Source organism: Cicer arietinum, chromosome 8, assembly GCF_000331145.2.
Source record: "Cicer arietinum cultivar CDC Frontier isolate Library 1 chromosome 8, Cicar.CDCFrontier_v2.0, whole genome shotgun sequence".
Taxonomy (NCBI): Eukaryota; Viridiplantae; Streptophyta; class Magnoliopsida; order Fabales; family Fabaceae; genus Cicer; species Cicer arietinum.
Genome location: NC_021167.2, coordinates 5,462,127 through 5,487,781, shown reverse-complemented (window position 1 = coordinate 5,487,781; position 25,655 = coordinate 5,462,127). Strand labels below are relative to the sequence as shown.

General features: G+C 30.6%; 4 protein-coding genes across 7 annotated transcripts; 1 reads left to right on the top strand and 3 right to left on the bottom strand.

The window, feature by feature from the left end:
- Window positions 1-1,254: 1,254 nt before the first annotated feature.
- On the bottom strand, window positions 1,255-3,233 carry LOC101490232 (agamous-like MADS-box protein TM6). 3 transcript variants are annotated; one of them, XM_004512037.4, is made up of 5 exons: window positions 2,845-3,233; window positions 2,596-2,766; window positions 2,213-2,254; window positions 2,074-2,118; window positions 1,255-1,721 (listed from the first exon to the last, which is right to left on the bottom strand). In XM_004512037.4, exons 1-5 carry the CDS (start codon window positions 3,100-3,102, stop codon window positions 1,536-1,538), a joined length of 702 nt encoding a protein of 233 aa, XP_004512094.1. In that variant the 5' UTR covers window positions 3,103-3,233; the 3' UTR covers window positions 1,255-1,535. The 3 variants fall into 3 exon arrangements, with proteins under 3 accessions (XP_004512094.1, XP_004512095.1, XP_004512093.1); XM_004512038.4 differs by having other exon boundaries at window positions 1,255-1,681; window positions 2,845-3,232; XM_004512036.4 differs by having other exon boundaries at window positions 1,255-1,727; window positions 2,845-3,231.
- A 3,972-nt stretch (window positions 3,234-7,205) lies between these two features.
- LOC101489578 (probable ubiquitin-conjugating enzyme E2 16) lies at window positions 7,206-10,559 on the bottom strand. Its single transcript, XM_004512034.4, is given in 7 exon segments — window positions 7,206-7,435; window positions 7,437-7,490; window positions 7,752-7,840; window positions 9,735-9,798; window positions 9,897-9,999; window positions 10,184-10,287; window positions 10,396-10,559. Coding segments are annotated over 7 exon segments (492 nt in total). The 5' UTR covers window positions 10,426-10,559; the 3' UTR covers window positions 7,206-7,387.
- A 1,732-nt stretch (window positions 10,560-12,291) lies between these two features.
- Window positions 12,292-17,670, bottom strand: LOC101489255 (D-2-hydroxyglutarate dehydrogenase, mitochondrial). The gene is made up of 14 exons (XM_004512033.4): window positions 17,025-17,670; window positions 16,346-16,447; window positions 16,208-16,255; window positions 15,952-16,022; window positions 15,422-15,540; window positions 15,240-15,335; window positions 15,063-15,172; window positions 14,618-14,698; window positions 13,898-13,998; window positions 13,565-13,673; window positions 13,295-13,400; window positions 12,915-13,000; window positions 12,704-12,829; window positions 12,292-12,629 (listed from the first exon to the last, which is right to left on the bottom strand). The coding sequence occupies exons 1-14, from the start codon at window positions 17,487-17,489 to the stop codon at window positions 12,540-12,542; spliced, it is 1,710 nt and encodes a 569-aa protein (XP_004512090.1). The 5' UTR covers window positions 17,490-17,670; the 3' UTR covers window positions 12,292-12,539.
- Window positions 17,671-17,936: 266 nt separating this feature from the next.
- LOC101488706 (CDK5RAP1-like protein) lies at window positions 17,937-22,704 on the top strand. 2 transcript variants are annotated; one of them, XM_004512032.4, is made up of 3 exons: window positions 17,937-18,304; window positions 18,886-19,940; window positions 21,712-22,704. In XM_004512032.4, exons 1-3 carry the CDS (start codon window positions 18,039-18,041, stop codon window positions 22,212-22,214), a joined length of 1,824 nt encoding a protein of 607 aa, XP_004512089.1. In that variant the 5' UTR covers window positions 17,937-18,038; the 3' UTR covers window positions 22,215-22,704. The 2 variants fall into 2 exon arrangements, with proteins under 2 accessions (XP_004512089.1, XP_004512088.1); XM_004512031.4 differs by having other exon boundaries at window positions 18,883-19,940.
- Window positions 22,705-25,655: the final 2,951 nt, after the last annotated feature.

Genomic DNA, 25,655 nt, shown 5'->3' with positions numbered 1-25,655 from the left:
TTCTGTTGGGCCAGGCTGATCCTTAGTCCATTTTTTTAATTCTAACTTTGTGAAGGGACAGCTCAACGGTTGTGCATATGATGATTTTATTTTTTGACTATATGATAATTTTATAATGATAATTAAAATGGCCATTCGATCAGATAAAAAGTTTATTAACTATATTATATTTAGGTTTTTTTTAACCTTAATTGTTACTTTTTGAATATAGTACTATTACTCTCTTCTATTAGCTTCCCTCGTCTCATCAACCGGTCAATATATGTGAAATTGTTGCTTCAAGTTAACGCATATATGTACAAACTCAAGTAGAATATCTCATATTTTTAGTTAGAAAATAAGTGCTCTCACAACATGACGTACATATTCCTTGCTCTAAGATAAAAGTATTCAATTTCTTATTTATTGAAGTGTCCCACTAGGACAACACATGCACTCAGTTCTTGCCCCTCATGCTAAATTTATCTTTAATATTGCGTGTCAGAACTTACCTATGAAAAAAATCTTGGACACAACTTTTTTTAAAGACATACTTTTTGTTTTGATCTCCATACTTAACTAGGCTTTTTGTCCAAATAAAATGATACTTTCTTAATCAAAATTTAACTAAACGAAGTAAAAAGGGTTTCATCCAAACCCAAACATAATCAAATTACATAGTATAGTCCTGCAAGTACAACTCTCATAATAGCTACATTGACATTTAATAGGTCTGGACACAAGTTTGAATCTTATGTTCACTTATTTCTCCACATTTAGTATATGTAATTTTTGCCATTAAATTCTATAAAAATAAATGAAAAAACTACATAAAATTAGACAACTTATGATAGAAAACAAATCAAGGACTACTACACTATTAATTGGCAAATTCAATACACGACACTTCAAAATAACCTAACTACCAAGATCAAGATCTCACTTTGATCAATGAAATCAAAACAATTTTTTTTTTTAAAGATGATATCATTTATGATATTTTAGATAGTCAAAATAGCCATGTGATATGCAATATCATTTATCAAACTTTTTTCTTCTTATATCTGTCTTTAATTTTTTTATAAACAAATATTAATAAATTATTAGTATATTAATTTTTCGAGTTACCTAAGACCTTCTTTGACATCATTTAATTCGTCAAACGAAATATCTAGTGGTTGCCTCTAATTAGACCCCCTTATACATTGAATAATGTTAAAAAATAAATGATAGCACAATTGAGAAACAAGAAGTGACATATGAACCCAGACAATATAAACTAATCAAGCAATATATAAAACATACTCACCCAACAACTTATAAACTTAGAGATAAAATACAGTGATTCTGTTTTTGACCACAAACAACATAAAATATAGCTTGCTAATTCTCTACCTAATGGAGAGAGGTTGAAACCCAACTTAAGTTTAATAGTAGGATCAAACCAATAGCATATTACAAACTAATTAAAGCTTAAATAACAAAGTGCTAGCTGATTAATTAATTTACATGTCTAATTCAAGCAAATTTAACATGATCATTAATTCAACTAGTACTCAAGCAAGGCGCAAATCATCAGTTTTAAAGGCTTCTTCTTCTCCTCCATGGTGGTGGTGAGGAATGTGATGATGATTCAGATGAGAATGGTGGTGACAGAATGCATACAGGGTGGATGCACCGTTCGCCAATGATTCCTCCTCTCCTTCATCGTGGAAAATAAATGATGGATGATGGATCACACACTTTTCCTTATTATTAATTCATAAAAACAATGAAACAAAAATCATTTCACATAATTTACAATCATAATAAAATGAAGCTTTACTGTAATATTCCGTTTGTGTCTTTTTTCATAAGGCACTATTAAGATAAAATTTAGTGAATAAAAGTTGATGTATATTATATGGTCCATAAATAAATCAGATACATCAACTTTTATTGACTAAATTATAACTCAATTGTCTTTAATAAAAAGAATATAAACCAGACACGTCAACTTTTGTTGACCAAATTATAACTTGTCTTTTATAAAAAGAACATCGGTAATTATTTTTCTCTAACACATAAACTTTAAAAAAAGGAAAAAGTTCTTACAAGTTCAAGTAGGAGATTTCCATTCATCTGCTCCAAGCTTCTAACCTGTAAAAACATTATTGGTTAATCAAATTTTACAAGAGCAAGAAAAAAAAATTGATATAGATAAGAAAAGAGAAGTTCAAGTACTATTGATTACCTTTTTCCTACAGGTATCAGTTCGAGTTTTGATCACATGGAACTGTGAAACAGAATGCAAGAAAAAACACCATATAAGCTTAATTAAAGACATAAAGGGAAAAATCAATTAATATAACTGAAACTAGAGATGTAAGAAATTAAATTGATCTCTAAATTCATTGCCAAATAAAATCTCAGAACAAAAAACAATAGACTAATTTTATTTTTCTATCACTAATTTTAGTTAATAATTTTTTAGTAGTAGTAATAGAGTTAGTTAGAACTTGCTTAGAACTCCCTTAAGAGTTAATTAAAGGATTTATCTTCCTCTGAAAGTGTTAAGCTAAAAAGAAGAGTAAAATTTGAAGATCCATAATATAGTGGTATTGTATTGTATGGTACCTTTCTGTCGCGTATTTTTGCAATGGAAGAAACCATATCATCTTCAAGAGAACGCAGTTGTTGGAAGCTGAGATCATCCAATTCCAAACCACCCTCACCTATTCTATGTCTTATCTGTCTTCTCAGTTTATTGTTAATATCTTTCAGTTTCTTCAAGTTTTCAAGCATTTTCTAGAACCAAAAAAGAATCACATTCATTATAATTATATAACACAACATGAATGAATGAAGGAATGAATAGTGCTATACCTCATAGTGAGAACGCCAGAGATCAATATCCCCTACAGTCTTCTGATACTGATCAATGATCTTCTTTGTAGAAAGGCCAGGAGTGATGTATTCATGCATCTTGTTGTTTTTGGAGAACATGATAAGTGAAACCTTAGCATCACAAAGAACACTAAGTTCATGAGCTTTCTTGAAGATACCATTGCGTCTCTTTGAGTATGTAACTTGCCTGTTAGTAGGATTCTCAATCAACTTTATCTCAATCTTTCCACGACCCATTTTTCTTGTTTTCACTTTGAAAGATTAGATTGAAATTGTAATGAGAAGGAGTTATTATTATCTGAGTGTATAGTGATAACTAGTACTTGCTACTGAGTCAGTGGTACACATAATTGAAAAAGGTAAAGGAGGAGTGAAGTGAAGAGGGTTTCCTAAATAGGAAATGTTTGTTATGCTGCGAATGGAAAAGTAGCTTTGGAGTGTAACTAGGAATAAATTTCTATATTGGTGAAAATCTGTGTGAACCAAACTCCAACACTATTATTGTGCATTCGACAGCTGCCACTACTCTAATTAATTCTCACCCAACTCTTCTTACTTCTATTTATTACTCCATCTAAACTAATTACCATTGCTGCTATACATTCAAATTATCAAATTGGAAGTGCTTTTTATATGTAGTATTAATTAGATCTTACAATTGAAAATTGAAAAAGTGTTGTTCATTTTATAATATTTTATTTTATAAATTGGTCACTTATTATGAAACCTCGAGAATATATTTTAGTGATTAATTTTTATATCTTGATGTATATAATTTTTTTTAAGTTAATTTCTAAAATATATTCAGAAAGACTTAGATGAAGTGGTTTGATTGAATGTAAGTGTAAAACAATTTGCTCTATCGATATACAAATTAAAATTTATATTTTATGGTGAGAAAACTACGTTAATTAGGACATTTTAGTCCATCATGAAAGTAATTTCAAATCGAATGTTTAGATATCAATTTAAAATTTATTTTTTTTTCCAATAAAACTCCTAACTTCTTTTTAAGAGCGTGTTTGGTTGTGATCAAATTGTTATTTCTAATAAGCTTAGTCCGGCATAATGATCTCATGATCATTGATCCACATATTACTTAGCATTTTATTTTAATGATTCTTCATATGTGTTAGTTTGTACCCTCGGAGGACACAAAACACATGCTTGTGTAGCCTAACATAAATAAGTTGAGATACGCTTAAAGTAATTAATTATTAATCCATAATTATGTTGCCAAAAGTGGTACTCTTAATTTGCTTAAATTGACTGTGTGCTTGAGTGCTATTTGTCTTGTTTGTTTGTCGTTAAGTTGGCTCAAAGCAACCTGGGTTGCTAGCTTTATTTTAGTCATGACAAGTCTCCACGAGATATTTTATTTATTCCTAACATCATATCACAATAATCAATCTATCAACATGTTGGAAATAATAAGGGGTAATTTTGAATAATTGCTTAAAGTGTTCTAAATTTTATTAGGTGATATTTTTGCACTATAATAATTAAAAATCATAAAGAAAAGAATATAATTTTTTCAATTAAAAAAATAATAAACGCCACTTTAAATAATTCTCATAACTATAAAATTTCAAATTTTTTATCTGTTGCTAAAACTTAAAAAATTAAATATAAATAAAATAAATTTTAATTAATAACTTAAGTGAACGGTTATTTTAATCAAAAAAATATAAATGTTATTACATTAATTTTTAATTTAATTAAAAATTTAAATTAATTTTTCAAACATCAAAACATTAATCTACTAAATGTATAAGTGAACATCAATTATTTCCATGTCTTAAATGAACCAAAGTATGCTTCAATTTCACCGGACTATTGGTTCTTTCCGTTAAAGATGACATAGAAATTGAGACAAATTAATTATGACATCCATCAATAATCATAGCTTTAATTAGTAGTTGTAATAAATACAATGAGTGTACACTGTACTACGCTACGATGGATTAAATATGTATTGGTGAGTGTTGATCGAATAAACACTTGACAGATGTACGTCTTGTCGTATACACTACTCGTATCAACATGTCACGTCATTATATCTACATCGTAAAGTACACACATAAATCGATCATCAATATCGAGGCACACCAATGTTATTCAGAAATTCCGAAAATATTAACGTTGTATGCTACCGTAAGACTTGTCACATCTTTCCTTCACTACTTCTCCTACTTACAATCAATATTACTTTAATAAAAAAAATATTTTAAAATAAATATATTTTGAAGTTGATGTAATTTTAATTGTGTTTTTCAATTATTATTATGTAAATTATTTTTAAAAAATGAATTTTATTATGCGTTTATGATTTATGATAGTAGTAAATATATTTATAATTAAAAAATAATAATTTGATAAAATAATTTTTTAATATGTAACGTTTTTTGTGATACAAAACACTACACCATATAGTAGTCCTAAATTGTGACTAGCTGTGGCTTTTCAGAATTTGTCACATGCTTTTCATGATTTGATTATAAGTTAAAGTTTACTCAAAGCTGCTTCTCACTCAGTCAGAGGTCCTAAATTAATCACTCAATCCCCTCAGCATCTCAATTCATGTGTAAGCTCAGCATAAACACTTTTCAACACGTTCGTTTGTTTGTAACTAGATAGTTTTAGGATGAAATGCCTTAGTATAGAATTTTTTTTTTTTTTTTTATAAAAAAAATAAGACATCTTATTGGACAAGACAATTCGAAAGAGATGTATCGTTACTTTAATAGGACAAAATTTGTAGATTGAAATTCGACTTTATAGTAAAAAAATAAAATAAAATTTAACAATATATATATAAAAATAAAACTAACAATATATAAATAAACTATCGAAATCAACTAGAATGAGATTGATTCGTCAAAAAAATGTAGAATGGAATTGAATTGACTCAAAACAAGAAAAAAGTACTAGTCTCAGATTGTGTGAACATAAAAATTTACTCCATTATCACATTATGACATTTTTAAAGAGTTTTTTAAATGATATTACTCTCAGTCTTATATATTATAAAAAATTAAGTCAACAAAAATTAGTATATTTTATCTAAATTTTAAATTAAATATAATTGTTTTTATTAATCATACTTATTTTATATATATATTATCATATATACTTAGTCCAAATTTTAAATCAAATACAATTGTTTTTGTTGATCATACTTATTTTGTATATATCATTAGATGTAATATTTAATTCATTTTTAAGAGATGAGGAGAAAAGCAAAATCCTTTCCATAAGTCATTCTGTCCATTTTTTTACAAGAAATCTTACTTAAATGTCATTTTTTCATGGAAAGAATCTCAACTCTATTTTTACCATGTGAAATGAAACACCTCAATTTTTATAGCAATTTTTGGGTATTGGCCTATCGTAGACCACGTGCATCCTAACAATCACCTTTGGAAGTGTACAAGTATTTTTTCAAACAAAAATGTACGGTTGTTAGTGCAATTGTACTTTAGTTTTAGTTTAATTTCATTTCAATATTTATTAAAAAAACTTCTAACATTATATACTGTGTTGTCACATTTTAGTTGTTTTAAGGATTGACTCTTACAATTTTAAAGAGGTTCCTTTGGTGATTTTATTTTAATAAAGTTGTCTCATGCTTCCCCTCGTAGCTCTTTGTTTAGATAACAATTATAGAGGGATGTCTTTCTCTCTTCTGTTACTTAGTTTTTCTTATTTGCATACCAAGTTATATTTGTACATAAAATTTTGATCCCTAGTGGGATCCCCATATTTTCAGTCTTTGCACCTCATATTTTCTGCAACTTTCTGAAATAAAATGTAAGCTAACGAGATTTATAAGATATAAGAAATAAAATACATTCCGTAAAACTAAAAATTTAGTGAGCTTCAATCAAACTCTAATTTGAATTTCACACAATATTACTAAATATTACCATCCAAATCCCCATAAACCTTTACATCACTTAAAACTATGCTACCTAGATATAATAGAAACATTTCATATCTTTAGAAACTTTAAATTTTATAATTTATTCACTAAGTAATTAAGATGATTATTCAGTAGAATATTTCAAATAATCTTCCTAACTTGAACAGTCCGAAAAGTATGATTACTATATCGAAAAATATCTACTCTACAATCGTTCTGCCAAATATGTAAATATCAGGAGTTGAAATCGCAAATATTAGGCATGCATATTGTCAATTATATAGACCATATAATCTTTAAGAGAGAAAAAGTATTAAACACAAGTTGTCAAATATGAGGGTTAATCAAATCATCTATATCGACATCCAAATATAAATGAGATTAACCACATTGTTTTGAGTTTGTTTGATCCTCAAAGTTGCTCAAAACACATAGTTTCCTCTTCCTTTACAAATTACCAGGCAATTTTAATTTACAGGAGAGTTATTATCCATTTAATTAAAGGGATCCTGGTTTCTCAATAAGTTTTTTCCCATGACTTGATATTCCACTCAGAAGGATAATCCTCTACTCTAGTTTTGTGAACTTTATTAACAAAAGCTAGTTATCATACTTTGTCATCATGGAACCACCACCTTGTCTCCTTGGGTGATCTTCCATTTCTGCAGTTCTTTACATAGCGGTCATTATCTTCAGGGCGTTGCTGCAAAACAAATCAATTCAGCGTTGTTAAGTCGTAATGACACCCAACCCAATTCGATGATGGATCACTGACCCACCCAAATTTACCGGTAGAATCTTAAATAATGACCAATAAGACATAAAATCTTCTATCAAACTATTTTTGATTCAAACACAGATATGGCGACTTGGCCAGTTAAAGAATGTATTTGATCTAAAAATTGGCATCCTATATAAATGGAAGAATAAGGAAAATATAAGCTTTGCAGTACTAAATTCACACCTTTACAGTTGAGCTTGAAAGCATTGACAGAATGCTAATGCAGATAGAACTAACAGTCATGGCAGGAGACCATGAATCATATAATATATCTGCATAATTCCAAGCATATTAATGTCAGTTCACCAACAAAAACCAGAACCAAGTCAATCTTTATTACAAAAATAGAAAGAAAGAAAAATTGGCTTCCTGTAAAGTATGGTAAATGGATTTCAGAGCTGGTAGTCCTACTTTAAAATCACATGTACAAACAATGACTAAAAATAGAACTAATATGTTAAACTTATTACTCCAAACATCAAATTCTCAAAAGAAAAGGTCAATCATTTTTACATACTTCAGAAGTGTGTGTATTTTAAATTCACTCCTCATCCATCTAACCGAAAGAGAATGATGGAGAGAATTATTATCAAAATCTAGAGATGGATGTTTGTTACCTCTATTATTCCCATCTCCATTGTTACCCTTCTTCAAAGGAAAACATTATAATAAAAAGAGGGAAATTACAGACAGATAAAAAGATATACATGATTCAAGGCCCAAAACATTAATACAATGACTCAAAGTTTCAAAAAGTACGCAAACTTCAGATGCCACAATAGAAAAAATAAATAGCAAAATGCTATCAAACGTTAAAGTCGCAACTCATATCCTCTTAAGTAATTCAAAGTACTGATTCTTTACCTGTTCTTAAATGATAGTTCGCCTTAAGTGTAACCTATTGTCAAGAACAGTGAAAGTTTCTACAGTTACATCCATTGTCCCTTATTTATAAAAGTAGGATCCTTATTAAGTGCTTGTGCTATGCTTATATTCCAAAAGAACAAATGCAGCAGAATGCTATAGCCAAGAAAGGTGCATAAGGAGTAAAGTGAATGGTGTGCAAAGCCTTTGTTTAATAATGAAAATAGAGTAACAGAATCAATAATCAAATTGGGTGCATTTAGTAGCACACTAGCACTCTTTTAGTTCCTAATCATTTAATAATCTTAGCCTCTTTAATTTTCCCATGACATGAAACAACTTGCCGGTTTGCCAAATTGTATTGTATTCCACTATTCTAAAGACCATACAAGACAATATATACAGGCCTTAAAAGGGAAAAGCACTTTATAAGAAAGGTGAGACCCAAACTTCCTTCTATTCCCCAGATATACACCATCCCATAGTATTCCTATCTTCTGCTTTATCACCCTTACATTCTTAAAATTGCATTTCCAGCATATTCAAACCAACATTGTAGTAGAATCTTGTACATATCAAATCAGAAAGACAACACCAGCACAAATACCAAGACATCCGGTCCAAGATTCTCTTCATCCATATATTTTTAAGGTTTATGTACTTTTAAATGTAAGCTATTTTAAATTTAAATTTGAAAAGCTATACCACCCTAACAAATTATCATTGTAACTTAAACAATAAGAATTAGACGACACTGTATAATAGCATTCAAAATCTTGGAAACATAATGGACATTTAAAACTTTATTTCTCTAAGTATTTAGAAGGATTATTATAAAGGTATTTTAGGATGATATAGAATTATTCTTTTTCATGTTTTGCTGCTTTGCAATAAGTTTATTTTTGTCAGGCATCAGAGAAGCTTAACCATGTAAACAGCCCTCAGGCATCTTATTTCCCAATAATTCTTAGTGTGCAATGATAGTGTTGGATATCTTGATTACAAAGGAAAATCTAAAGCAAATTACAAGAAAAGAATATACTGTCAAGAAAATCAGTTTCTCAAAGAATAGATGGATAACCTAAAAGTGAACGCAAACAAACACAAAAGACTCAGCTCTGCCAACACACGAATTAAGAAAATGGATCTCCGGAATGAAATATAAGCAAAAATAGTAGTTGAAAAGATGGTGTATCTAGACTAAATTTTTAACAAGATACAACACAAATCAACATATTACTATTTCATAAGATTAGACCACAAAAAATAGTTAAATGAAACACATGAAACCAACAAACATACCTAAACAAATATGACCATTGCTATAGATATGAGGATGCAATGGAGCCGGATGCAAGAATATGACCTGTAAAAAAATTGATAGTTAAAACAAAATTGCATCAGTAAACACCAAAACTTACTACAGAAATTTGATTTCATGTATGTTAAAAGCAAAAGAAGAACCTGTGGAGCTTCCATTGGGTAATTCTCAGGAAAATCAACCTGAAGCTGATAGGTCTCATTGGAGTAAAGTGTTCCAGGAGCTCCAGCAACTTCAATAACCCACCTTCCAAAAAGCAAAACAAAATTAAAAATTAAAAAGGAAGCAGCAACAAAGGGTGAAAAAAAAAACAAATTGAAAGAAAACAAAACAACTTTGAAGGACCCATAAATAGGAAGGGGGTAAAAACTGAAAATTTGGGGGTTTTGGAAAATAATCTAAGGTCGAATTAGAAGAATCTGATTGATACCTTTGGAGATTGTCGGTGACTTTGTGCTTGAAACCAGCTGGGGGATTAACTTGCCACTCGACGAGTTCTTTCTGGAGTCTATTGCAGGCAATCTTACTCAGATTCTGAAATATATAATATATGGATCGAAATTCAACAAAGAAAGATGCGAATTGAACTAAGAAAACGTAAAATTGGAAAAAGAGGGGGGAAATTGAGCTAATTAGGGTTACCTTGCGAGAAGCAGCTGAAGAACTAGTCATGATTATTGCGCGTAAGGAGATGAGAGAGAGAATTCTGAATTAACAAAGAGAGAGAGAGAGAGAGAGAGAGAGAGGAGAGAGAATTAAATAGTGAAATGAAGAGAAGTTTGAGAAAATGGACAAGTAGTAACGGTGAAGACGGTTTAAGAATTTTAATTACTCCCTCACTTCTCGTATCATGGTCTTTTACATTTGGAATGTCTACCTTTGTTTAAAGAAAATTTATTATTTATGTGTTTTTTTATATTATAATTTATAGATTTTAAAAAATTACATTGTTTTTATAAATTTATTTAAAAGTCACCATCAATAATAACTCGTCACATTAATAAAACAATTAATAATTATATTTAATTTAAAAAGTTAAATGATTTTGATTGAACAAATATATAAGACAAATTTACACTATTAAATTTATTTGTTTAAAAATTTGGATCAAGACAATCAATGTTTCTTTATAATTAATTAAGTATCACCTTTATAATATTTTTCATAAATTTTCATATCTCATCTAAGGACACTAGCTTTTATTTTATATATATATTTATGAGAACACTTATAATGATAGTAACTTTAATAAATAATTTATTAAATTGTTTAACTTTATGTTTACACTTAATAGACATGTAGTATTTTTTGTAGTTGACAAATAAAATATTAACATACTCTTGTCGTTCTAAAGGATTCAAATATAAGTAGATCTATATATACATCCATTTTTTTGCAACGGATGGAGTCTACATTAGTGAATTGAATTATTAGACCCGTGCTTCACTTAATAAATCATTTACAACTTTTATATGAGAAACAACGATGTACAATGTTAGAGTGTTAAATGGTAGCTCTTTGTGTTCTCTACCACAATTTAAATCAATTTATAGTTTTAAAGACATTAATTATATGAATATATATTTATTATTTTATTTTTAAGATTATAAATTGATTTAAATTGTGGTAGAGAAAATAAAGACATATGTCATTTATAAAATTTAATAAATATTTTCTGAAAGTATTAGTGTGAACACGTATTGTTACCGTATTTAATAGAATTTTAAAATATCATAAACTTTCAATTGAATTAATTATTATCAAAATTAAGATAAATTACTAACGGTACAAATAAAATGTAACTTAAAAATTAAACTGTAATAAAATAAACTTAAAAAATTTAAACATTAATTAAATTAATTTTGAACTCGAATATATATATATATATATTTTACAATCTAAATCTCGATTCAAATTTGTTTTCATGAGATAGTTTTTATCTATTTAATAATATTACTCAATGAGAGACTTTTGGTCAACAACACAAAACTACCAAAAAAAAAAGTTAAAATATAGAGAAAATAGGTGATACTAATGTATATTACAACGACAGCTAATAATCACATTTGATTTAGTATAAAACGGTTTAAGGATGATATATGTATATTAAATTCTAAGATGTATTGAAAACATTTTACTTCCTGTAAGTGGACTTTATCATGTTTCTTAATTATTGTATTAAAGTTATAGAACAAACATAAAAATAGAAAATGGGAAGAAGCATATATGAAGGCAAATGTTAGGAAAATCCTGAGTGGATGGATACGAATTTGAAAACTTGTCGGGGCATAAAGAGGGATGAAATGACAACACCTCCGACCAAAAACCTTCCGATTTCAAACGGCGCCCTTGGTTTTGCGCCGAATATATATTATGCTAATAATTAATTTTTGTTTATTAGAATAATCAAAATTCAAAAGCAAAGCATCAATGTCTTTGAGAGGACTTTTTGGTAATTAAACTAAACTAATATCACGAGAATCAGATCCACGAGATGGTGGCTGCTTTTGCTATGAGAAGTAGATTAGTGAAGAAAAATACAATCAAATAAAAGTGATGTATTTGTTTAGACTAAATACATCAACTTCCTTTAATATTGACACTAATTTAGTACACGATTATTTATAAATTACAATAATGTACTAATAAGGTTAGTTTATTATTCTAACAGTAATTATTCAAAGTAAATTATTGCCAACAAACACTTGTCTCCTACTGAGTTTCCTTATTTCTTATAGGAGAGAAATCCTTTGTCCCAATTGAAAGAACTAAGAAACATTGTCTTCCTATGAAGTGATAGAGTGAGGAAGAACTTTATATGGGTTAAGTATGTGATTGGGATCCATCAAATTCTTGATTGAAGTCATCAGTTGCACCTGTTCAATTTGACACAAGTTTAGACATTCAATTCACAAGTTTACATTGCAATTTGAGTCAATAATATACATACAGTTTCGCGGGACTGGCTGTAGAAAATCTCGTTAGCTTTCATTAGTCCCACGCCATGCTCAGCGCTAATACTTCCGCGTTGCTTGGACGTCCATTCATATACAAAAGGCTCAATTTGTGATAAAATCTGCAAATTTTAATGCTGATTGTCTTATATAAAATGAAAACAATAATTTCATAAACAAAAGTTCTTCTGAACTTGTTTCAGCTACCTTGTCGTCGTACTGTGGAACAGAAACGTTTAAATGCAGATTACCATCTCCAAGGTGACCATATCCAACTACATTAGCTGCATCACCTACAATCCAAACAAAAAACCACACAAACAAAATCACAATAATGTTGATATAAGAACATACATAAAAGCCAAAAGTATACATACGTTTTCTACGACATGATTGAAGGAATTAAGCATACTTAGCCCATCCATTACGTTGCACATTTCCTAGCTTTTTTTATTGTTTTTAAGCTAAAAATTTATTAAAAATAAAAGGAAAACAAAAACCAGGGGACATAACCATAACCCAGTACAAACAAAAGATAGGAAAATGAAAATAAGAAAACTAAATGGTCACATTCGTCGGTTTCTTACCTAGTCTAGAGCGCATTTCTTCGACAAGATTGTACAAATTTTCAACAGGTATCGATAAATCATACTTGTAAACAGCTCCTGCTCTTATCAATGCCTCTGGTATACCCTAAAAACATGAAAAAATATCTGATAAAACCAAAAGCCTAGATAGTATTTTCAGAGAAAACAATGAAGTATAAATGACAAAACTACTAACTAAAAAAATTGAAAAACCATCTCAGATGAATGAAATCACTCGGAAAAGAAGAATCAATGTTGAAAAATGTTAACCTCACGTAGACGCCAAAAAGTTGTAGCTTGGTTTATGTCTTGTGCGAGAACACCATCAGATACCAACTCATTTTCCATGGAGCCAAGTAGAAATGCTTCAAGCTTTTGTCTGGAGATATATAAAATATAAAGGACCTTAATTACATGCTCAGAAGGAACAAAATTACATAAAGCCATTAACAAGGTAAGTTATACTAATCTCTGCTAAGGATTCTCAAATTACAATTTAGATGGCAAAACTGATATTTGATTAGGAAAATTCAGAACAGAGAACATGTAATTTACTCTACTAAAATGAACAAATCAATTAGCGTAAAATGTCAAGGACTTTACTTGTCTGAAGATTCATCGCTACCAGTTGTCTCGATCAAAACATAAAAGTTATGCAGTGATGTGGGAAATGGATTCCGAGCACCTTCCAGATGTTTCGTAACCTGTTACAAATCCAATCAGATCAGCGTGACTATGATCCGACTGAGGGAAAAAGAAAGTTAAGTTAAAAAGTTCTGATCATTTTCTAAGTAGTTAGAACTAGAATTTTACAGGAGTAATTTGTCCCAATCCAAAATAATTTTTTTTATCAAATCTAATCTAAGTGCTTATGCTAGTAGATAAACTCAAATAAGTCAATCCAAACAAGTCCTAAGACTGTTAATGTTTTGACTTATGAGTGGTGTTGATTCTACATATTGTATTCAACAGATATAACTTAGTAATTCACATTACATTTGTAAGTATTCTATGAAAATTTTAACAAAGAGAAACTCTCTGTAAAGCCCTTTTCGGAACCATAGATCAAACTCCGAACTCAACAGACATGTTACTATGCCTATATCAAAGCATTGGCCAGAAAATCTATTTATGTTTTACCATTTCTGTGTGTGTTTTTTAAGTGTATAGGTTTTACCTTTTGTTGACTTCAAAATATTTGGGATGTACAACTTGTAGCATGATTTTAACAGATGTTTATAAATCAAAACAGTATTAATGTATTTTTAAGTAGCAATTAGCAAACATATACTAATTTCACCACAAAGCATCAATAAAGATTACCAGATCCATAGACTGGCTGTCTAAAAACTCAAATGCAGATAAAATCTCCCCAAGTTTCCTTTTTGCTTCCTGTAGCAGTTTCTGATGAGCAGTACAGAAACAAAAGTAACCTGATAAGATTTATGCCTGTTTCATTCTCAGAAAAAACGGGCAAGAATATTGGTATAAAATTTTCATGTAAATCGGCCATAAACTATAATGGACTACAGTAAAGAAGAAAACACGAGCATACAAAATTCAGATAACTTTTAATTCTGTTGCAGTGCAAAGCAAATGTGTCTACTACTTAGAAAATATTGTGTGGTTTGTGTGATACAAGTCCTTTTGTATTGAGGGAATCCACAAAAGTACAAAATCAATCAGAACATCAACCACAATACAACAATTATTAGTTTAAAAAATTCACAAAGCAAAATAGATTTCAAAATAAGAGCGCTGATCGTGCCTGGCAGCAGCTATAATCTTTGCAAGCAAGAAGAGCCACATTAACTGAAGCTAACTTTGGTGGGGTAAGTATTGAAACTTTGGTTACAATTCCCAAGGAACCTTCACTTCCTACATCATTGCAAAGTTGAGTTATGATCAGATTTTCTTTATTGTTAATTATGTACCTATAAAATACCTATAAATAGATGTTTCAAATCATAGCCAGTATTATCTTTGCGCAATGTTTTAAGCATGTCAAGTACAGTGCCATTTGCTAGAACAGCTTCAACACCTGCCATACAACCAAAAGTTTGTTTCAGAATAAATTTAGTAGAAACAAAAAAGAAGTGGATCAAAAAGTCTTCATTACTTTCTCACCAAGTACACTTCCATGAAGAGATCCATAACGAACAAGACGCAAACCACCGGCATTAGTTGAAACATTTCCACCGATCTGGCAACTCCCTTTAGCACCTAAGTCCAGTGGCATAATAAATCTGAATGAAAAGTGTACACAACTTAAATACAGAAAGCATACATCAAGGTCATAAGTATAACTCAAATGGGCAAAGAAAGGAGAACCAATCACATATATAGCTTTCAACACCTAGGTTATGTTGCAACACTTACAGCACGCAGAACTTCAACCAAAAAAAAAAACAAATCAAAAGGAAAACTTTTTTTCCTGGTATCAATATGATTTCGTCAAGCTAAGAACCAACAAATTCTGTTCCACAATTATTAACAAAAAAATATGGAAAAAAAAGTAACAAGTTTGATAGTATTGTTAATTCATTTTTCAAAAGTAGCCAATATTAGACTGTCCAAATAAAAAGTCATCTAATTATGTAACTGATCTACGAAAAATTACAATAAAACCAATGGTTTTAGAAAGTGAAATAGATTACCCTTCATTGTCCAGGAATGACATTATATTTTCCAATATGCACCCAGCTTCACATACCAATATTCCACTAACCTAAAAAAGCCATTAGCAAAATCTTCAGAACTAATTATAAAAACCTTCCATTACCATGTTTCACATTGACTTTAACTCTCTGTACTTCTAAACACAAAATAAGTTAATCCAATAACCAAATGCACACTTAAAGAGGAAGCTAATAAGTCATAAAAAATATGTCTTTCAAGAAGTAAATGGTCTACCTTATCGAAAGATATGATATTATTCATTGAACTAAGATTAACAATCACCTGCATTATTAGATAATAGGAAATCTGTCAAGGTACAATAGAATAGGCCAAAACACTATAACATGAAAAAGAATTGAAGAGTATACATACTTCATCAAAGACAGGTACACTTCCACCTACAAGACCAGTGTTTCCACCTTGAGGAACAACAGCCAGGCCCCTGGAGTTACAGTATTTAAGAATCTGAGAAACCTGCAAAATTGGAAAAATAAAGCTTAGAAGCATTGCTGCATTGGGGAGTCTGGAGTGTGCCCGGAGTAACAATGGAACTTGGACCAACAAGAGATTTTGCACCACATTGCCCCCTAAAACCATAATAAGGCAATAAATATATGAGTCATTTTTCTTATATATCTTTCATTTAACTCACCCCTACTCGATGTTGGACTAACTACTCGCACTTGAGTTCCAACAATCCCTCCCTCAAGTGTGAATCCGTCGGGAGAAATAATAGAAGTTGTCTCTCTTGTGTATCATTCATTTAGCTCATTCGTAGTTGATGTAGGACTAACCATTACACTGAAAATTTGAACCAGAAAACCAATTTCCAAATACTTAACTGAATCAAATTTCTAAAGGGTAATATCATATTCTATTCAACACATCTTCCCCCAAAATTTGAAGACGTGGAGTATGGGCGTGAAACTAATCACTCACACTTAAAATTCGAACAAGAAAACCACTTTTGAAATGCTTAACTGAATCAAGGCTCTAAAGGGTAATTTCTTATTCTATTGAATAGAAGCGAAACAAAAGTAAATAAAAGAACCTGATCAGTGTTGCATGGCTGAAGAATGAGTCTACTAGAGCCTTTGTATTTATGCATCCAATCAGTGTTTGCAGCAGTGAGCTTATCCTCATCCTGTATTACATTTTTTTCACCCAAAACCTCTTGGAAGTGTTTAACATCATCATCATTCAACTCTGAAAATCTGGGACTCCTTTGAACCACCCCACCCATTGAACCATAACATTTGTGATGAGGAATTCCAACACCCAATTGCCTAGTTTTCAAGAAATTTCTCAGTGGGTTGAAAAAGGAGAAAACTTTAAGTTCCGTAGGAATAATATTGCGCTGTAAATGTAATTGAGTGCAATATTTTTCATCAAAACCTGTCACTGAGGTAAATTGAGAAGACGGCGTTGAAGAAGGGAGAAGAAATGAGTTGCGTTGGTGATGGAAGAAGGGGCGTGTAAGGAAACGAAATATGTTTCTGCTATTCCGATTCAGCATCTTTCTCTCTCAGCTTGGTTTTACTACTAGTTTAAGCGTTACACTACTTAGTTGGTTAGAAAATGGAAGGAAAAAAAAAACGAAAACTGATCGGAGTAATGTGATTTGGATGAAAAACATAACATGTGATTAGTCATTGACTCATTGGTGCTGTTTTGTTGTGTAAGCTCACTGCTGTTCTGTAATTCCATATATTTTTCTTTATATAAATTTTATTTTCATTTTTCCGACCAAAAAGTATAGACCAAAATTATTGAAATATAAAATTTGATACAAAATAAAATATTAATATAATATTTTAATATTTAATGGAAAATAAAAACAGAATATTATTCCAGTATATCAAAAATAAAAGTAAATAATTGTTTTTTTAGAAACTTAAAAATTGAATTTTTTTATAAAAAATAAAAAAATTATTTAACCTAATAAAAAATAATGTTGCGGATGATATGATATTGTCACCGCACGGACCCTATCCAGGCCGATAACAGTAGCAGCAGCGGTGTTATAGTGATGATGTGAGTTTGAGTTGAATTGATTTCATAATCAATGGCTTCAGCTTTATCCTCTATCATCAACCAACCTCACACTGCTCAACGCTTTAAGCTTCATTCTCCTTCTTGTCTCACTTTCTTCAAACACAAACACTTTTCCTTTTTCCCTCCTCCCAAACCATTTTCAATTTCATCTCCACGCCCTCTTCATCTCTTCGCCGCTTCCTTAAACTTCTCTTCGCTTTCCAACAAATCCCAAAACCCCTCCCTCCGTGACTTCATCGCTCCAGCTTCTCTTACCGCTTCCCAACTTCAACCCCGGTGAGTTATTTTTGCAAATTTCTTTTCTTTTTCCCTTTTGCTCTTATATTTTTTTTATTATACAATTAATTCAACTGAAAAATTCAAACTTTTTTTCCTTTTATCTTGTATTATTCATGACTTAATGGATACTGTTATGTAAATAATAATGGGTAATCAAAATCCAATTGTTTTTTCTCTTAGCAAATTGTAGTTTAGTTAAGATTCATTAGATATGAAGGGCAGATACCGACACTCACACGGACGTCTACAATAATTTGAGAAAATTAATTAATTGAATATAATCAATGTTTCAGTGCCGTGTCAGTGTTGAACATTGGGACACACCTTCAATTAGAAATGTCAGGTGTTACAAAGTTGATTAGCAATGAAAATGAGAAAAGAGAACATGTCCGTATGTCCAATAAGAATCTAGCATTTTGAGGTTATTTTTAAATTGGGGTTTTAAAGTGAGCTTACATGTCTATATCATGAGTTCTTATTGGATATTGGTTTACATTGATAATGCATCTCCATTAAACTCAATGAAAATATGAAATGTCTTTATTCAATATTTATTCATTTATTTGTGTGGGTAGCAGTGTGCCAGATACTGAAGTTCCTTCAACGGGAAGGATATATCATGAGACCTATGGATGTCAAATGAATGTCAATGATATGGAGATTGTCTTGTCTATAATGAAAAATGCAGGCTACACTGAAATTGCCACTGTTCCTGAGAATGCTGAAATAATATTCATCAACACCTGTGCCATAAGAGAAAATGCAGAGCTCAAAGTGTGGCAGAGGCTTAATTACTTTTGGTTTCTTAAGAGGAATTGGAAGACCAATGTCGCTACTGGAAGGTCACAATCCCTGCACCCTCCGAAAGTTGTTGTTTTGGGATGTATGGCTGAGAGGTTAAAGGAGAAGATACTTGATGCAGACAAAATGGTTGATGTGGTATGTGGGCCTGATGCTTATAGGGATTTGCCGCGGTTACTGGAAGAGGTTGAGTGTGGCCAGAAAGGGATTAACACTCTTCTTTCGCTTGAGGAGACTTATGCAGATATTAATCCAGTTCGGATCTCCAAGAATTCAATTAGTGCTTTTGTTTCGGTGATGAGGGGTTGCAACAATATGTGTTCATTTTGTATTGTACCATTCACTAGAGGCAGAGAGAGATCACGTCCTGTTGATTCCATTGTGAGAGAGGTAGCGGAGCTTTGGAAAGAGGGTGTAAAAGAAGTAACACTTCTTGGCCAGAACGTGAACAGCTACAATGATGCATCTGTGGTTGAAAAAGAGGCTGAATTAGGGTCCAATTGGAAACTCAGTGAAGGATTTTCCAGCATATCGAAGGTCAGAACCACAGGCTTAAGGTTTTCTGATCTATTGGATCGACTCTCATCAGAGTTTCCTGAGATGCGATTCAGATTCACGTCTCCACACCCTAAAGATTTTCCAGACGAACTGCTTTATCTTATGCGTGAAAGACATAATATATGCAAATTGATACATTTACCTGCACAAACAGGAAGTAGCACAATGCTTCAGAGAATGAGGCGAGGATATACTCGAGAGGCTTACTTGAGTCTTGTGCAAAAAATTCGAAGTATTATTCCAGATGTCGCCCTAAGCAGTGATTTCATTTCTGGTAAGATGTTTTTTAAGTATCTTTCTCTTTGTTTATTTACTTCACTATTCATTAATTTGACCTTCTACAATTGGAGCACCTTAATTTCAACTGATGAGGGAAGGGAAAATGAGGATACAAAAATCTTTTCCCACCACTCCTCACCACAATAGTGGAAATTTAAAGAGAAGAGGAAATGACTTAAAATTTGTGGACTGCGCTAACCAAACTGTCCTTAAAATGTTTTTTTTTAAATAATCAAAACTGTTCTTATATTTGTTACTCCTAACAACTATATTACTAAAGCTGGTTCAACTCTCTGACCTTACTTCTATGTCATGCAAATCTCAATTCTAGAACTTCTAGTAAATTCAAGTCTACCAATCATGGTTTTGTAGCTTCCTTTTACCCCACCTTCTAGAAGGATATTATATTAAATTATTTTATTTTTCTCCCTCTTCTCCCTTTAATCCAATCGAGGGGATGGAGAGTAAAGGCTATTTTTCTGCTCCTCCCCTCCTGTCTGCTTCAACCAAATTAGACTAGTGGATTTCATTTTCCATCTTGACCCAGAGATGCGAATGTTATATGTTGATAAAACTTCATTAATGTTCCCATTTCCTAGACCTCTTAAATGTTCCACTCCAAGTAGTTTAGATCTATTGTATAGTTAGTAGAACAAGTTCATCTTTGGAAGTAATGCTAGCTTAATTGCTTCCTTGTAAAATTGCAGCTATTCTTTATTACCATTGTAATTTTCATGTATATAAGTTAAGCAAGAAAGTTGTTGGGTGCTATGCAACTCAACCAGAAAGCATTAGCATAAAAAATCTTACCTAATCTAGGAGACCGTCACCTGACTGGGCACCTTGTGCTGTTAGACTTTGTTTGAACTTGGTGGGCATTATATACTGTCAAGACTTTTCAATGTATCTTACAAAGTAGTGATAGCTTTGTTTATCATTGTAATCTCCATGCATGTAAATTAAGCATGCTGCTGGGTGTTAAGCAACTCAAGCATGTTCAGAAAAATTGTCTTTCTATTTTTCACATTATAAGGATAAGATATGATAGGATAACAAATATAATCATTAGCAAAAAAATTAGGGTAGTCCATATAGTAGAGAAGATAGTAGATTCTCAATGTAGATGGTTTGGACATGTATGGAGAAGACTTATGGTAACCCTGGTAAAGTGAGTAGACTAGACGAGGGATTGTCCAATAGGTATAGCCTGATAAGGAGACCAAGGAAATCGGCCAAACTATTAAGAGGGGTATTTAGAGTTGTTTAGAGGTAAATGGTCTATATTTTGGCTTAATACATGTTAGGAGTTTATGGTATTGACTGATCCATATAGCCAACTTCACCTAGTAGGAAAAATCTTGGTTGTTTACACATTTTCATTGACCATCTGACTTACATCTACTACATGCTTAAAATTTTGCACCCCTGAATTTATTAACCATGTTTTCTATAATTTTCCACAATAAAATCATAGAGGTTCTTTTGTGGTTAAAAGAGGTCTTGGAAGGGTTAAATAAAAGCTTTATTCACAAATCTCATCAGCAACTTTTTTGTTTGTATTATTGAGGAGTAGCATACTGATATTGATATGTCAATGCCATATGAACCAGCATGCTTCTTTTGTTAGAAGTACAGAAGGTATATAAGCTCATTGATACTTTAACTATATCTTCTACCTTGTCGTTATTATTTCTTACAGGAGCATTTATCTGTATAAGCTATTAGCCTCTGATTGCATTAATATTTGCAAATTGCAATTCTAACAGGTTTTTGCGGAGAAACAGAAGAGGACCATTCTGACACATTGAGTCTCGTAAAAGAAGTTGGTTATGATATGGCGTACATGTTTGCTTATAGCATGAGGGAGAAAACTCATGCCCACAGAAATTACGTTGATGATGTTCCCGAGGAAACTAAGCAGAGGAGGCTAACTGAAGTTATTGAGACTTTCCTTGAGAGCACAGGAAAGTGTTACGACGGGCAGGTTGGAACGACACAGCTTGTACTAGTTGAAGGACCCAATAAAAGAGCTCCAGACACTGAACTCATGGGCAAGAGCGACAAAGGTCATCGGGTATTATTTGCCAATCTACCAATCTCAGATAGGGAAGATGTCAATACAAAGCGAAATCCTGTGGTTGGTGATTATGTTGAAGTCCGGATAACAAGATCTACAAGAGCATCACTCTTTGGCGACGCAATTGCTATTACTAAGTTGAGTTCATTTTACAATAATCTGGACAGAGAAGCCATTGCATGCAGCATGTAAAAGTAAAACCTTGCTGCATAAACAGTTTGTCGTGGCAAGTTTTGGATATAGTCATCGTAAACTGATTCTTCCCCTTTGCGTCATTGACGAATTTGCAGTTTATGGGAGAAACACTGCAACTATTCAAGGGAGTGAGATTATGCATTTACCTGTGACATGTCTGCTAGATTAAAATTGTAACTCCTTTTAATCTTATCTTTGCATGAAAATGGTTGAGTCTGCGTTAAACTGTACAATGTGCCGCTGAGAATCCTGTTGAGTATTGACAACCTGCAATGCAAACATCAAAATCAAATAGCATAGGGAAGGAATTCTGTGATTTTTTGTCTCTAAATATTGGTTGATATAAGTGGGCTTTGATGAAGCACACGGAAGATTTAATGTGGCATTTGAACCATCATATTAATTTATTGTTTATATAGAACATCAACGTTTTTAGGAGTCTAATGTTACATCATTCAGTGAACTATCATATTGAATAGTTTTGCTAGCTCTCTCTATCTGCCCACTTGTTCCTATGTTGTCTCGGAGCTGCAGGGTGGAAAAAGATTTGAAAACATTTGGAGTAGTTTGTTTGAGATTATTTTTTTTATATAAACATTAATATTTATGTAAGTATTTGGAAAAGGTTATAAAAATAATTTATGATATGTTTGAAAGTTGTTTATAGTTAATTTCCGAGCTCTCTAAGATAACTAAAATGTATAGGTCGTTCTTAGTTTATGCTATCTTTATTTCCTCCATTCCTTCAAATCGTAGAAACAATTTAGAGATAAACTCTTGTAAGAGATTTGAAGTGGAGACCAAAATAACATAAATTATTATTATTATTTTTTTAACTAAGTATATCTTTATTTTCTTTTCATCCTTCCTCCTCTCACTCATTATATTAAAACTTTTCTCGTCCGTTCAACTAAAGGACCCCGAAAGTTGTATTTAGGCTTATGTAGTGGTTGCTACAATTTTTCATCAATAATTAATTATATAAGCTATTGTATAGTAAGTAATTATTACATAAATAAGGTGGTGTTGCTCCATCTCTCCCACAATAATTTATTTATTTGAACAAATATATTGTTCTAAATTAATTGTCACTTTTAAATAATATTTTTTTTTATTGTAATCTCTAATTAATATTATATATATATATATATATATATATATGTGTGTGTTATTTTTAATGTAATATATTCAATTTTATATTTATGATAATAATATGATAGTATTTAATAAAAGTAGTATTTTTCTCTTCTTCATTTATTCCCTTTTTTAATAAAAGCGAAATGGTAACATTTTTTAAATTTTGATGATGTGATTACACTCAACAATTCCTATTTCGCAATAAGTGTGACTTTAACAAAAAAAATTATATCTTTTTTCAATATAACATTAATTATTATTTTTTTTCAATTGTACCACCTAATTTATACTATGACATTATTCTCAATGCATTTATGATATTGATAAATACATCAATAATTAATATCGTTAAGATAGTAAATTATCATTCTCTCTATTTTATTGATAGTAATTTTTGAATGTGTGAAATTATTAAAAGTTACGATCAGCGTGAAATATATGGACTTAGATTTGTTGTAGTTAGCAATCTTTAGCTATAGTGCAACCAAACATATCTGAACTGACTAATCAAAATCAAACGGTCTAAATGTGTTGACTGTCTCAACATAGAAGGAGTATGATTTTTTTTTTTATTTGTAGATAAGATGATAAATATCACTAGAAACTCTTGCATTGTTTGTTTGAACCTAAGACATAATATCCAACCTAAAAATATCAACATTTTTTCCCGTTGAACTATGACTTAAGAATTTGAGGGAGTATGATTTATGACATTCAGATAGTGTCAAATAAGGTGTTTAACCTAACCCAAAAATAATGACTAAACATTGACAATTGGACTTTTTTAGATTACCTATCAATAATTGTGACTAATTTACCTAGTATTGAATGAGATTAAATAAAAAGATATATTGGATTAAATAAAAAAACATTTCATTTTGAGATTATAAATGATATTTTTTCTCTTTTAAGTTCTTGAATTAAAATTTATATAAGTATAACTAAGAATTTTTTTATCATTATAACGATATGATTCCTCTCAATTTATTAATCATCTTGATTATTTCTTCTCTATCTCTCAGTCTATTGCATCTTTTATTTTTCCATAATTTTATTCATTATATTTTGAGTTGGTCATTAATTACTTAACTTTTTAAAGGCAACCTAGACATGGATCAAACTTAACGGTGATATCATTTGGGAATGATATTGATGATGATGATGAACACGTAGTAAATCCATTTTGGGGTCAAATTTGAGTTCGAAGATACTCTACTTCATTAATACATACAGCATTGGTCCTCTCCTACTCCTAGGCTTCATGTGGATCGTTGAGTCAAAATAGTTTTAAATTAAGAACATATATAGTTCAATGCAAATAGAGATATAATAATACATACTCCTATGTGTGTGCATAAGAAAGCGCGACATGGATAGTGTGGGCCGGGCTCTGTGTGTAGCAGTGACTGATTAACGATGATGCAGACTACACGAAACGAAACCACTAATAATAATGGAAAATTTTAATTGTTTATTTGATTAATGATGATACATACTAGACCACATGCATTAAATATTTTTGAAATAAATAAATAATTAAAAAATTGTCAACCTTTTATTTTATTTTATAATTATGAATATAAAATTGTCAACTTTTAAAATGTTTTTTTCTATTAATAGTGATCTAATAGAGTGTATATGAGAAATAAATTATTAAAATACTTATTCCTAACTAATAATTCGATCGCATGGTGTGATAATGTGCATCTGCAAGACAAGAGAACTGATCCCAGCACTAACTGATAAACGACTAGACGTTTCATTGCTACAGATACATTCTTTCCATATAAAACTACTCATGCTCACTGTACCAACGGATGTTGTTACGTCATTAAAAAATATTTATTTGAGCATAAACTATAATTGATATATTTTAATTTTTCTCGCTATGTAAAATTTATTCAAGGATAAACTCATAATAAAAGACACATTCCTTTTTCAATTAAGTGATTAGTAAAAAACATTTGTATGATAACATTAGAATAATAAATTATAATTTCTCTTGCACTTTTGTGCGTAGAATTTATTGAAAGATACATTTATAATAGATATATATTCTCCCAGTAAAAAGTATTTGTCGGACTTATAATTTATATAGTAAATTATATTAATATATTATAATTTTTTGATACTCATTTATCTAAAATTTTCTAAAATATATGATAATAAAATATATATATTGTTTTTTTAATGAATTGATTATTTTTGTGTATCAAAATAAAGAAAATAAAAGTAAAATGAATTAAATAATATATGTTGTGGTGGAATATATATATATATATATATATATATATATATATA

What these genes read in the sequence shown, in the direction of transcription:
- LOC101490232 (XM_004512036.4), bottom strand. Translation starts at nt 3,102, where the DNA reads ATGGGTCGTGGAAAGATTGAGATAAAGTTGATTGAGAATCCTACTAAC. An exon ending in TCTGGCGTTCTCACTATGAG is followed by an intron (nt 2,767 to 2,844) that starts GTATAGCACTAT and finishes TTTTGGTTCTAG; the next exon opens with AAAATGCTTGAAAACTTGAA. An exon ending in CTGATACCTGTAGGAAAAAG is followed by an intron (nt 2,119 to 2,212) that starts GTAATCAATAGT and finishes ATGTTTTTACAG; the next exon opens with GTTAGAAGCTTGGAGCAGAT.
- LOC101489255 (XM_004512033.4), bottom strand. Translation starts at nt 17,489, where the DNA reads ATGCTGAATCGGAATAGCAGAAACATATTTCGTTTCCTTACACGCCCC. An exon ending in GTGTACCTGTCTTTGATGAA is followed by an intron (nt 16,256 to 16,345) that starts GTATGTATACTC and finishes CTAATAATGCAG; the next exon opens with GTGATTGTTAATCTTAGTTC. An exon ending in CTTTTTGGCGTCTACGTGAG is followed by an intron (nt 13,401 to 13,564) that starts GTTAACATTTTT and finishes TCATGTTTTTAG; the next exon opens with GGTATACCAGAGGCATTGAT.
- LOC101488706 (XM_004512031.4), top strand. Translation starts at nt 18,039, where the DNA reads ATGGCTTCAGCTTTATCCTCTATCATCAACCAACCTCACACTGCTCAA. An exon ending in GCTTCCCAACTTCAACCCCG is followed by an intron (nt 18,305 to 18,882) that starts GTGAGTTATTTT and finishes TTGTGTGGGTAG; the next exon opens with CAGTGTGCCAGATACTGAAG. An exon ending in AAGCAGTGATTTCATTTCTG is followed by an intron (nt 19,941 to 21,711) that starts GTAAGATGTTTT and finishes CAATTCTAACAG; the next exon opens with GTTTTTGCGGAGAAACAGAA.